Here is a 12,746-nt window from a genome sequence, read left to right as displayed (position 1 = left end):
ACTGGAGTAGGTTTTATTCTGTATTTTATGTCCTTTTTTTCCTTTTACTTTACCAATGGAGAGTTATTCAGCAATTTTTAAGATGGCAACTCATGTTTTAAATCATTAATTAACATGTTCTCTTATGGTTTTGATTTATGTTTTTTGCAGCTATTGAACTGTATCTTGTCTTAGAACCATGTTGGAAGGCAAGCAAAGTTTTCTTGAGCAACAAAATAATTTTTTTCTAATTAAAATTGTCATTTATAATAATTATTTAAACTCCTTCTTACTGGCAGCAGACTGGGCTTGTATTTTTCAGGCAGCTGACTCTAACCAGGGGAATAGATGTATTTAAAATAGACTGCAATTAGATTCTGGTTTTAAGATGCATTGATAGGATGGGAATATTATGTAAATTGGATAGATATTTAAAAGATATGTATTTTAAAATTTAATTCTGTTTTGAAAGAGATGCAATTGTTTTCACATTTACTACCTAAAATTGTATAGGAATGTTACAGAATGAAGTACTGAAAGTTTGCTCCTGGAGTTAGTGTAAAAAATGATACTTTGTATGCAACATAAATAGTGAAAATTGTCCAACCTCTCATCCACCAGTGCCCCCAAGTCCTTCTGGGCAGGGCTGCTCCTGGTCTGTTCATCCCCCAGCCTGTGTTGATACTGGGAGTTGCCCCAGCCCAGGTGCAGCACCTTGCACTTGATCTTGTTAATCCACATGAGATTCCAAGGGACCTTCTTCTTGAGCCTGTCCATGTCCCTCTGGATGGCATCACATTCTTCAGGGGTGTCAGCTGCCCCACTCAGCTTGGTGACATCTCCAAATTTGCTGAGGGTGCATTTGATCCCTTTGTCTGTGTCATTAGGAAGATAATCAATAACACTGGTCACAGTACAGACCCCTGAGGGACTCCCCCTGTCTGTGGTGTCCTCCAGGCCTCTCAGTGTGACCCCCAACCAAGTCCTTGTGCACCTAACACCTCACCCACCAAATCTATCTCTCTCCAGTTTAGAGAAGGATGTTGTGGGCAACTCTGTCTAATGCTCTACCGAAGTTCAGATAAATGATATCTGTGGCTCTTCCCTTGTCCACTGATGTAGTCACTCCATCATAGAATGGCACAAGTTGGTCAGGCCTTGCCCTTGGTAGAGCCATGTGCTGGCTGTCTCCCTGCTATTTTTAATTGCATATGAACTCTGTTAAGTTAATCTGTTAGTCATGTTCATTTAAAGATGTAATTGATGGAATCTATTTTAAAAGCTGGATAAGGAAATACCACTTTCTGAATGAGGAAAGAAGGGTCTTGACACACTCTTTCCTTCCTTTGCTAGGCCATGGAAAGTGTGACTGTGGGAAGTGCAAATGTGATGAAGGATGGTACGGTGAAGCTTGTCAGTATCCAACTACTTGCAATCTTACAAGGAAGAAAAGCAATGAAATGTGCAAGAATTCTCAAGATATCATCTGTTCTGGTGCAGGTAAGATGTCTTTTGTTGCTTTTTAGTAATTAGTGCTCTCCCAGTGTTATCTTGAGAATCACTGTGATTTCTAACTAGTACTTTTGTATAGTATGCTTCAAGAGATTCAGAGTAACTGCAGGTGTACTCAGATGTTTAATTTTCCCATAGGCTTATTTCTGTGCATATAATGTACACTGATGAGGAACACCTACTATAGTACTCTGATTTATTCACAGCTGTTGTGAGTTGATGCAACTGCAACTGCGCAATTTATTTTCCTCATTAGAATGTTGTTGCAATGGCATTAACACTGGAAGTGATGTGACTTCTATCAAGTGTTTGTGTTTACAGAATCCAGAAATGGCATTTGCAAATAAATGGCATTTGCAAATTTTTCCTGGACATTAATAAGCTGTGCAATTTTTTGAGACACTTTTGAATTGTACCTGTGATTATTAAAATCAGTTGTAGAAAATATGTTGATACATTTAAAGGAGCATTTCCATCTTCACTAGTCTGATTTGGTAACAATCTATACTCTAATTGTTTAGTTTCATAAACATCCTAACTTAAAAAGTTTTTTCCTTGAAAAAAAAAAATTCAGAGGAAAACCAAATGGCATTTTAGAAGACTTTATTGAAGAATGGTACCATTTTAAAGGGCATTTTCTACCAATTAAGCTTTGAGACCAGAAATTGCCTTCTGGTTTTTCCATTACATTGACCTCCAAGTGGAAAAATGTTTTAAGAATGCCACTTTTGCTCACCATTGCTGGTCTTTAATTTCTGTTGGAATCCACACATTTTCATACAAGTAAATTTCTCACAAGTTAGTTGCTGACATGAGCAAAAAATCCCAAGGATTTGTGGGACTTGTTAGAAGGTAGAACAGGGTAAGAAAACAGTTTAACATAAAACTATTAGCATGCAGCACACTGAGTAAATGATACACTTAATGTCTAATAACAGATGTGTGAAACTTGCTATCGAGAGAGCCATGAGAGATAGCTAAATGAGAAACTGACTTTCAAAAATAAGTATATCTCACTATACTTAGTCAAACCTCTTAAAAAAGAGCCTCTTTCTTTCCTTGGTTAGAAGTGGCCCCAGTCTTCACAGGAAAATGAACATAACAGACACTCTAAGTAGCTAAGGGGGAATTGTTTGTGGCATCATGAGAAGAATAAATGGTTTTGCTTTTGCTGGTATTAAACAGGACAGGAATTCAATGAGACTGACTAGGGAGTTTGGCTAACTTTGATGGGCTGTATTTTGTGTTGGTGGGACTGCTTTTTGATCTGCTACTAACATTGTCATTGAAGTCTGGGAGCAAATTTGTGACATGATGAGGCGTGATACAAGAGAGATCTGTTTGCAAATCCATTTGCATCCTTTGCTGGATTGCCTGAGTGCTCTGGCTTTTCATTATGTCAGAAAGTTTTTTGGTGGGTTTTTTTTTTGCTTGTTTGGTTTTTTGGTTTTGTTTTATTTTGTGTGGTTTATACTGTGAAAAAAACAGCTTTACACTTCAATGGCACTTGAATGCTCTATCACAGCTAAGATTAGGCTTAGAAACACAGCTAAGATTAGGCTTTTTGTTGATATGGATAGTTTCTATGTCTGTCTTTGTGTGGATGATCTTTAGATATCAGCCTTCTCAGAAATAAAATATGTAGCATCTCTGACATACTAATGAAACTCATAGTTTCTATAATCTGCAGTCATTGGGTAATGTCTCTTAAATGTTTACAGGCACATGTCAGTGTGGCAGGTGCCAATGTGCTAACTCAGAAGAAAATGGACTGGTATATGGCAAATTTTGTGAATGTGATGACAGAGAATGCATTGATGATGAAACAGGAGAGATTTGTACAGGTATGTATCTTAATGAGCACAAGAAAAGTGAAGATGAATACAAGCTATTATTTAATTGAATGGTTCTACAAAATATCTTTACGAAATGTATGGCTTAAAATAAAAGTACCTCTATTTGCAAGACTTCACACTGCAAATTCTAAGTGCAAATTTCAGATGTAAAAATGAGCTAACCATAAGGTTAAGGAATGAATAAATCCTGTGACATTCTCCTCTTTTTGGAAGAACTGCAAAGAGAATTGTACATGATAAATCGCTAAGGTAATTCATAGCTTAGTGTGTCTGTCTTCAGTAGAATATATATGAAGAATGTGAATGCTTTGTGACACAGATAAGAGAGAGCAGAATGGAGAACATATGAAAAAAAAAAACCCAAAAAACAAACCAGAACATAGATTATTAGGAATTTTGTCAAGGAAGCAAAAATTAAAAATATCAGGAATAAATGTAGGATGATAACTCAGAATCAGGAAGATAAGAAGAGAAATGAATGAATAATGAATTTCATCTATGATAGGAAAGGCAAAAAAATAAGATGAAATTAACTCTGCTGATAGACAGAAAAGCAACCAAAATTCAAACTGTTCTTTCATGTCATTCTAAAGCAGGAACCTGCAGTCAAGTATTGTGCAATACACACCATTTATGGCATTATAAATGCTGTTGCCTGTGTTGAGAAGGAGGCTTGTCTTTGAGCTGGAAGGTGCTGCAAACATTGTTCAAGCTACACACTTGCAGATTTTGTCCATATGCCCACAAGAGTGTTCCAGTCTGCTCCTAGACTATTCATATCTGGTGGTAGTGCGTCCTGTGCGTGTGTGTGTTTCTGAAGAGAGAGAGTACTTCTGGCAAATCTTTCTCTGTCTTGTCCTTACACAGACAGCAAAATAAATTCTATTTGTTTAAGGGCCTTTGAAGGCAAAAAGAACTTTTATTTTTTTAAATCCTGGGATTAAGTAGGGATTTTAAATGAGAGTATGCAGAATGGTCCTCTGAAGTCCAGATTCAGGAGCTCTTAGATTAGTAAGAATTGCAACTACTTAATTTAAAAACTTTGTGCTGTGAAGCCCATGGCACATGTGCACACCTTAGCAGATGAAAATATTCTGGAGCTGATTTCACCCAGACTTGAATGATGCAGTCATCTTTTTTGGGATATGTATGTATTGTTAAATGAACATCTGAAAGATTAATTTTGAAAATAATTTTCCTTAATGAACTGGTTTAGCCATGTTCAAACATCTTCTTGACAGAGGGGAAGAAGAAGGGAAGCTATATACAACATGTTGGTGTGTAATAAATCAAGATGTCTTTACTGCAACTAGTTGAGGAGTCAAGAACACATAATGTGTTATTAGACATGCCAAGTATGTGTCCTACCTTGATGTGTAAAGCTGTACTTAAATTTTAATGATTACAGTCTTCAAAATTTGTCCATAAAGTAAAAAAAAAATAAATTAAAAGTATAACAATTATGTTGTCAGTTAGTGTTTATTGATTAGATTTAATCTATGATTAAAGGAAAACCAGCTCTAAAATAGAGGGGAAAAGTGCAGTTTAGATATCTTTTGTCTGATTTTATGTATTCATACATGGACTATAAATTGTTTCTATTCTGAATCTAGTGGTAAAAGTTTTTAAAAGAAAAGATCAAAACAGTGAAATAGTTAATGCCTTTTAAAAACTTGCCTCTTTCTCACTGTACAAAATTTGTTTTGGTTTAAGGCCATGGAAAGTGTTACTGTGGAAACTGTTACTGTGAGGCTGGTTGGCATGGAGATAAATGTGAATTCCAGTGTGACATCACCCCCTGGGAGATCAAGAAGAGATGCACATCTCCAGATGGCAAAATCTGCAGCAACAGAGGTGTGTCATTTGCATGGACCTTCTAGAGATGTTTATATAGTTGGCTTTTATTTCACTCTATGCATTCTGTACAGTAGGACATAGATTGTGCTTGCTGGGAGTTTCTACTTTTCTCACCTATTTCAGCTCTGGATATACACTTCCAACTGGGTAGTTACCTGTGTTTAGGTATAAACTTACACATATTCACATCTACTTCTTGATTGAGTAAACTCAAGTTGTTCTCATTCTTTATTTTTGTAATAAGACTGAGCAGGATAATGTGTTATTTAGTACATATTTGTTTTGGTAAGAGACCTGCCTTGCAAAATAAATATTACCAGATTTTTGACTTTAAGCAGATTGGTGCTGTAAGGTCACAGAACTGTATGTCAATTCATTCTTAAAGAAGACTTAAGACTCACAATGAAATGGGGAAAATGAAAACACAAAGCATTTAATTTCCACTACAATCAAAAAAACACCTGTGAAGCATTCAGTAACAATGCTGTGGAATGTATGGACTTCACACAGTTTTTCTAACTACATAAGGTTTTATCTGCACGCAGTTTTGGAATTTGAATTTTACTTTGTACTTCTGTCTAATTTTGCCATTTTGGGAAAAAAAACAAACACAAAATAAGGTTGCTTTTCACTGGCTGCTGTGACCAAGGAGTTAAAAAATAGTATGTTCTTTTGGCAATAAACCAGAATAATTATAGTAGTACATAAGCAAGAGTCACATAGATACTTCTCTTAAAAGCATTTCTGCTGGCAAAACCTGCTGTATTGTGAACATCCAATCATCCTGAGAGCATTTAGAAACCTCTCTTCTTGTAATTAGGCTCAAATTGAAAGTTTGGCTGAAATACAGAGATCATGTAGGTTCATTTAGTCTCGAGACTTCAGCATAAAATTTTTGTGTAGTTCTGGAAATAATAGGTATCAAAGTGTCATCATATCAGGTTTTCTTTGCACTGAGAAAGTAATTTCTTGGCAAAGAATTTCTCGTCAAAGCAAGCTTTTAATCAAATTTGAAATTTTAATGTGTGATTATTTCTTTAAACTGGCATTGCAATAGGAGAAATTATGTGAATAGCATAGCTGATGCTCTGAGTAGCTGCAACCTCCAATGCAAAGGTATATTTGTGTGATACTTTTATGCCTTTGGCCTCTCATTTAGTTGTGATTTTATCTTCATAAGAGTTTTGTAGGCTTCTGACAATGTGAAGTTGCTTTCCAGCAAAGTATTTCTGCTTTTTATTTCTGCTTTTTATTTCTGCTTTTTATTTCTGCTTTTTTTTTATTTAGTCCTACTTACCCAGTTTTCTGTGTTTATACATCTTGTGATATAAGTACAGTTCATCTTGCCAGTCTTGAGCGTTCTAAAAATCAAATATTGAGGCTAACCTTGCTACCCACCCTTCTTCAGTGCTAAGATGTTCTTATCTTTTCCCCTGCACTACTAGCCAAACAGTTTAGACCACATGTGAAAATTTAGATTTTTAAACTTTGATGAGATTATGTTCTGCATTCTGACATCCAGGACAGCTGATCTAATTTAATTTGAAGTTGTTTCTGGGAGGATTAATCACTCTCCAGAGGTGTTTCCTGGTTTGGTTGGTTGGATGGTTTTTCTCTTCTTTAGTAATGCCACTAAATTGTGAATGTATAAAAAATTAGGCACAAGTTTCTTGAGGGCTATCTCAGGGTTCTTAGCATTATATAGGGCTGTAGCTCTTTCTGCTCAAGTCATGCATGCTGGGTTGTGTAAACCTCCTCCTTTTATTAGAGAATGTGCTCATATCTAAGTGTACTGTTTAGTCATCCTGTCCTGTTGTCCTCAAACACATTATATTGTTTAGAATAACCTAAATACGATGACAAATGTGTTGGCAGAGTAGCAGAAGGTGAAACCACTCTGCAAGAAATGAACTGCATGCATTCAGTAAGGTCAGGCTGCTTTTATGAGCCTGTTAGCATCTCAAAAAATGCAGTGAGTGTGTTGCCCTAAAGCGTATTTGGATTTCTGAATAAGGAAAGTTGTTGTTGTTGATTGGGGGTTTTTGCTCAGATTTTCCTAAATGAGTAGGGTTCATATTCTATGCATATTAGTAAAATATGCAAATTTGTTTTCTGTTATTCACATTTGTTCTTATTATAAGCAACAGGGTGTGGCCCTGAATATTGACTTGGGAAGGTGGAGGAATATCCTTTCATGTAGATCTGTGCTGCTGTTCTTCTTAGGTAAAGAATGACTTCCTAGACATTTTCAGCTGTGTTAATTTGGATTCTCTTGTAGTTTAAATGTTTATGCTTTAACAACCATTAATTATCCCTTGTGCCCAAGCCCAAGTCATTTAAACAGAATTGATTTTTATTGTCATTACTGACAGGGCAAATTACTGTTGATGTCAAGGATGTACAACTGTTCTGTGAGCTACATTTCTTGTTGACTCCTAGCAAGGCTCAACAGCAAAAAAAACATGAACAGGAAGCCAATTGTTTTGTTTAAAGTATTGCTACTTAATAACCATAGAAGGTTACAAATTATAGAAGATGACCACACACTCAAGATTATCACTTGCAGCTTTCAAATTGCATTTCTGTGAGAGCTGAAAATTCACAAGTGTAAATTCCTGTAATCAAAGTGTTGTTCTCTAAATTACACAGTTCATCTTCTATCTCTTTTTTTTTAATTGTATATTCTTTTTTTTTTTTACATTTTTAGGCACTTGTGTATGTGGGGAATGTACATGCCATGATGTGGACCCAACTGGTGACTGGGGCGATATTCATGGAGATACTTGTGAGTGTGATGAAAGAAACTGCAAAGCAGTGTATGATAGATATTCTGATGACTTCTGTTCAGGTAAGGTTTGTGTGTAAAGGGGACTTAGGTGTAGTTTTATAAAATACCTTCCAACTGGTCTGATCTTCCTCTTCCCTAGTGCTCCAGTTCTCATTTTCCTATTTTAAAATATACCAAGCTTGGGGGGCAGGAGGGGGCTTTTTAAATTAAAGACATAATTATGTATTTTTTTCCATGCCATGTAACAAAATTCTGTAGAAATTAGATTATTTTAAGAAGAATCTTTTAGTTTCTTCTAATATCCTTGTGTTCAGTGTAACCTAATGTGAATTGGATAATGGTTGAAAATTTAAAATATAGGTGTATCCTTTTTGGGGAAAATTTGAATTTGAAAGTTCATTAGATCAGACTGTGTTTGTTATTTCATTTTGTATGACAGAGAGATAGATGATAATCAAGAAGAAGAAATTAAAGGAAGAGTAAATAAATGAGTCAATGAAAAACAGTCCCCTGAGAATACAAATTGACATGAGACCAAGTAGAGCATCAATACTTGAAAAATATGAATATGTGGCCCAGCTAGCTGCACTTCTGTAGCTGTATCCCAGACTGTACATCTTAGACACATCCATCTTCCTTTTTCTTCTGCTTGGACTTAAGAGCATCATATCAAAACAGTTTACATCCATCCATCCATCCATCCAACCATGGCTTTGCTGTTTAGATGTTCCATGTATCAGCTAACAAAGGCTGAGATTCTGAGAGAGACCTTGCATGCAATTTTTTGTGGATACTAATAATGATACTAATACTAGGCAGGAGAGAAGGACTTAGTTCAACACACAGCATGCAGTTTGTACACACAGGAATTCTGCAAAAGCAAATGAATGTGATTTCAAAGGGACTTTACAGATTGGAGGTTGTCAGCTTCAATGCATCCTGTAGAAATATGGTCTGGCCTAATTAATAACAGGAAGAATGCAGTCACATCAAGGACAATAATGATGTGGTATAATTTCATCCTATTCCTAGAGTGAGATGTGTCCCACAGAAAGATGATTGGAGTTGTCTGTAAAAGAGAAAGAAAGCTGAAACCAGCGTGATACATAAAATGTTCAGCCTTTTCTTTGCCTGTTTAAAAAGTGAAATGTTTCTCAACAGTTGTGGGGCTTTTTTTGTGTGCGTTTTGGCTTTTTTTGGTGTTTTTTTTTTTGTTGTTGTTGTTTTGGCTTGGGTTGTTTTGTTTTGTTTTCAATAAATTTAGAGGAATCACTAGGTAATAAAATGGGGGGAAAAGAAGCTTTTCCAAAAACCTTCAGTGACTTAATTTACTAGTTACTGTTCAACCACTTGCAGGTACTATATGTTTATTTAAGGGTTTATTTAATGAATAAACTGGAATGATGTAGAGATGTGTGCAGTCACGAAGTCATGAGAGCAGCAGGAAGATTGAGTTGGTTGTCAGTTTTTGAATGTATCACTGTGTTGCTGTCAGGGATTCTAGCACACAGGGACTGATCAAAATATCAGCATCAGCTAAGGAATGCAAAGCTACAAATCAACAAGGTAAATGTATTCTATAGTTAATAGTGAACACAAGAGTTTCAAACCTAATTAAATTAAATCAAACCTTGTCATCTACAACTAGTGCTGTGAAACTGAAAAAGTCATGCTTGAACTCCCCTTTCCTGGACAATATTGCATTTGCAGCTGCTGCTGCCCAGGATGGTAATGGTTGTAAGAAAGTACAGACAGTTACAAATAAGACTGGGGGAAGACTTTGCCATTTGGCATTGGATTAAGGACTGGTACATTGGTCTTTGTTACACAGACATAATTGTAAATGAAGAAAACTTAGATATGAAAGGAAGGACTCATATGGCCTTCTTGAAGTGACTAAAACTCAAGTATGATTTTGTTTTTCCATCTCCTCATCAAAAATTTTAGTACTAATTATTTTTATGCATTTCCTTTCCATTATGTTTTAGAAAATCCTAATTTAGTTTTAGCTGGCCATCCAAGTATACTTTCCTAAAATAGATTTGCAAAAAAATCCATTTGCACATGAAGCAGTGTTAACAATATCTTCTAGTCCTGCTGTTTCGTCCTGTTTCAGAAATAGAAAAGATGCATAAGTTTTAATTTTGGTTTATTGTAGTAGTCAGGCAGAATCTGCAATTAAATAAAAGATTTAGCAGAGGAACTGTAGTGGGACAGGTTTTTTAATTGCTTATATGAAATAAGTATTCGTTGCATGAAGTGTACATACATTAGGTGTATCTGAAAAATAACCTCATTGTTTCTCACAATTATTTGTAAATTGATTTGGGATAAATCCAAGAGTGATTAGTTAGATTAGGGAAAATAATCCATCTCTCTTAAAACCTTCATCAAAAAGAGATTATACAAAATTTTCTTGTCTTGTTCTGCCTACCTAATAGGTAGAGACAGGGAACCACTTCGTCCTGAGTAGCATGGAGAAATGATAGGAAATCCTGTTTTCGTGTAAAGAGCTTCACTGTGACTGAATGAAATTCTATGTTTATTCAATAAAATACAAATAACAGGAATTGACAGCCCTGATGTGAGGATTTAATATCACACGAGGGCAGCTCCCTGCAGAAGCTTCATATGGCTTGAGGTGACTTTATTTCACAGTATATAGTACTGACTACTGGATGCCTTCTTTTAACAACTGAAGTGCCATTCAGAATGTTCCTGAACTATTGTCTTTCAGAAGTCTTCTTGACATTAAAGTGATCATGTTCATTTAAAGAGATAATATCTGTCATGAATTGACACAGAAAGAAAACATGCTTCCATTAAGAAAATTTGTCTGGTCACACATTTCATTAGTTCTTTTGCTGTGGCTTTAACAAAGAAACTATTGTATGAAAGTACCTAATCCTCCCATAAGTATCTCTCTGGGTCAGGGATCATAAATCCCATTCATAACCTGTCAGCAGGTACACATGAAGGCAAAGGAAAGAATTATGGGATCAGAGAATGATTTGTGTTGGAAGAAACCTTAAAAATCATGTCGTTTCAACCACTACCAGGGACTCCTCCTCTGCAGGGATACCCTCCAGTAGACTGGGTTGCTCAAATCCCCATCCAGGCATCCCTTGAATATTTCCAGGGGTGGGCATCCAGGCAGCTTGTTCCAGAGCCTCACCATCCCCACAGTAAAGAATTTCTTCCTTGTAATCTAATCTAAACTCATCCTCTAAACAAGAGGAAGCCTGTAATGCTTTTCAAGGAAAACAACTTTTCTTTACATTAGTTATTTTGTGCAATTAATAAGACTTGCATTTTGGGAAGTAATCTGATGACTCCTAGAATGGCTGCTTCCTCCCATTTTCTCCTTGTGAGCTAATAAACAAATATGTTTTATAAATTGGTACTAAAGGGCAAATATGGTTAAAAAGAGATATAAACCTCTGTTACTATGGTTTTCAAGAAGAACATGGATAGAAAAATGGACATTGGAGCAATGCTTTGGTCATGTGTCCAATGAATGACGACTGTGTGAAAATTGTGAGAGATCTAAACTGCTGTCTGAGCTCATGAAAATAGATAATTGATTTTATGGCAAGGAATTTTTTTTTGCTGATTCTCAGACTTTTCTTAGGAACATTTTGCATTGCCAGAATCTCAATGATTTTTGCAAAGAGCATAAAGAGAGAGAAGGACAATTATCTTTTTTTTTTTTAGTTTTTCTTGAGAAAAGCTCAAGACAAATTGCATATGTTTGTTTTATATGAAGGAAATATATGCACAGGGAATAGTCTCAGACATGCTGTAAGATACCAAACAACATATCTAATTGTCCTACTGAAATGAGAATGGCCAATATTTCAAAACTTTATTATTTGTATTTCACTGTTTAGTAGAAGACACTGGTTTGAGGCTTGGAATTTATGAGACGATGATTGCCTCTAGTGGATCATGTTGATTGCAAGTAGATAAAGGATGGTATTGATATATTTCTTAGAGAATATGCTCCAACCATGGTAGAAAACAACATAAAAATAAATTAAATATTGCCTTATGACATTCCACATTTCCAAATGGTGGTAAAATGTGTATTTTTAATCTCTATTCCACCCTTTTGCATTAGATCATGTGCTGAGTGGCTAAACATCCCTTAAGGAAAAAAACAGGAAGGGAAATATGGCTCAAATGGAATGGTAGACAGTGCTATTTTCAGAAACAAAAGTAGGTATAATGGATTGTATTTTTTGCTAGTCTCATTACTGAATGAAGCCCCAGCCGTGATAAAGTTCATCCAATTAAGAGTTTTTTATACCTCATCAGAATGGAGGTTAATCTTGAATTGTATTAATTATAAAGGTCATGGACAGTGTAATTGTGGACGATGTGACTGTAAAGAAGGATGGACTGGGAAAAAGTGTGAACATCCACATTCGTGTCCAATGTCAGTTGAAGAAAGTGCTAAGAAATGTCAAGGAAATTCCAATTTACCTTGCTCTGGAAGAGGTAAGCACATTTATGGAAGAATTTTCATGCCCTTTAAATGTACTTCCATTAAAAGAATTTTTATAGATGCCCAGCATTACTAGTAATGAAAAAATGTGTGCCTTCTTAGCTTACTGTGCATGAATCACACCTGTATAACTTGTGATTTAGGAGGAGAAGAATACAGAGGTCACCTATTTTTCCTGCCTTGCATTTTATTTCACACGTCTTAACATTTATTTTGGAGGTTTTCAAGAGTGCTTTGAAGATTGCCA

At 35.7% G+C, this 12,746-nt stretch overlaps 1 protein-coding gene across 3 annotated transcripts in view; it reads left to right on the top strand.

Moving 5' to 3' along the window:
* The window catches only part of ITGBL1 (integrin subunit beta like 1), a 125,156-nt gene that overhangs the window by 54,228 nt on the left and 58,182 nt on the right, over positions 1-12,746 (top strand). For all 3 annotated transcript variants that reach the window (XM_064718338.1, XM_064718258.1, XM_064718409.1), the window contains 5 exons: positions 1,333-1,479; positions 3,213-3,335; positions 5,061-5,201; positions 7,912-8,052; positions 12,346-12,492. In XM_064718338.1, coding sequence (XP_064574408.1) covers positions 1,333-1,479; positions 3,213-3,335; positions 5,061-5,201; positions 7,912-8,052; positions 12,346-12,492 — 699 coding nt within the window. The remainder of the gene's footprint in view (positions 1-1,332; positions 1,480-3,212; positions 3,336-5,060; positions 5,202-7,911; positions 8,053-12,345; positions 12,493-12,746) is intronic.

This window comes from Zonotrichia leucophrys, chromosome 1, assembly GCF_028769735.1.
Source record: "Zonotrichia leucophrys gambelii isolate GWCS_2022_RI chromosome 1, RI_Zleu_2.0, whole genome shotgun sequence".
NCBI lineage: Eukaryota > Metazoa > Chordata > Aves > Passeriformes > Passerellidae > Zonotrichia > Zonotrichia leucophrys.
Note: the sequence above shows the minus strand (reverse complement) of the source record. Positions and strands in the feature narration are given on the sequence as shown.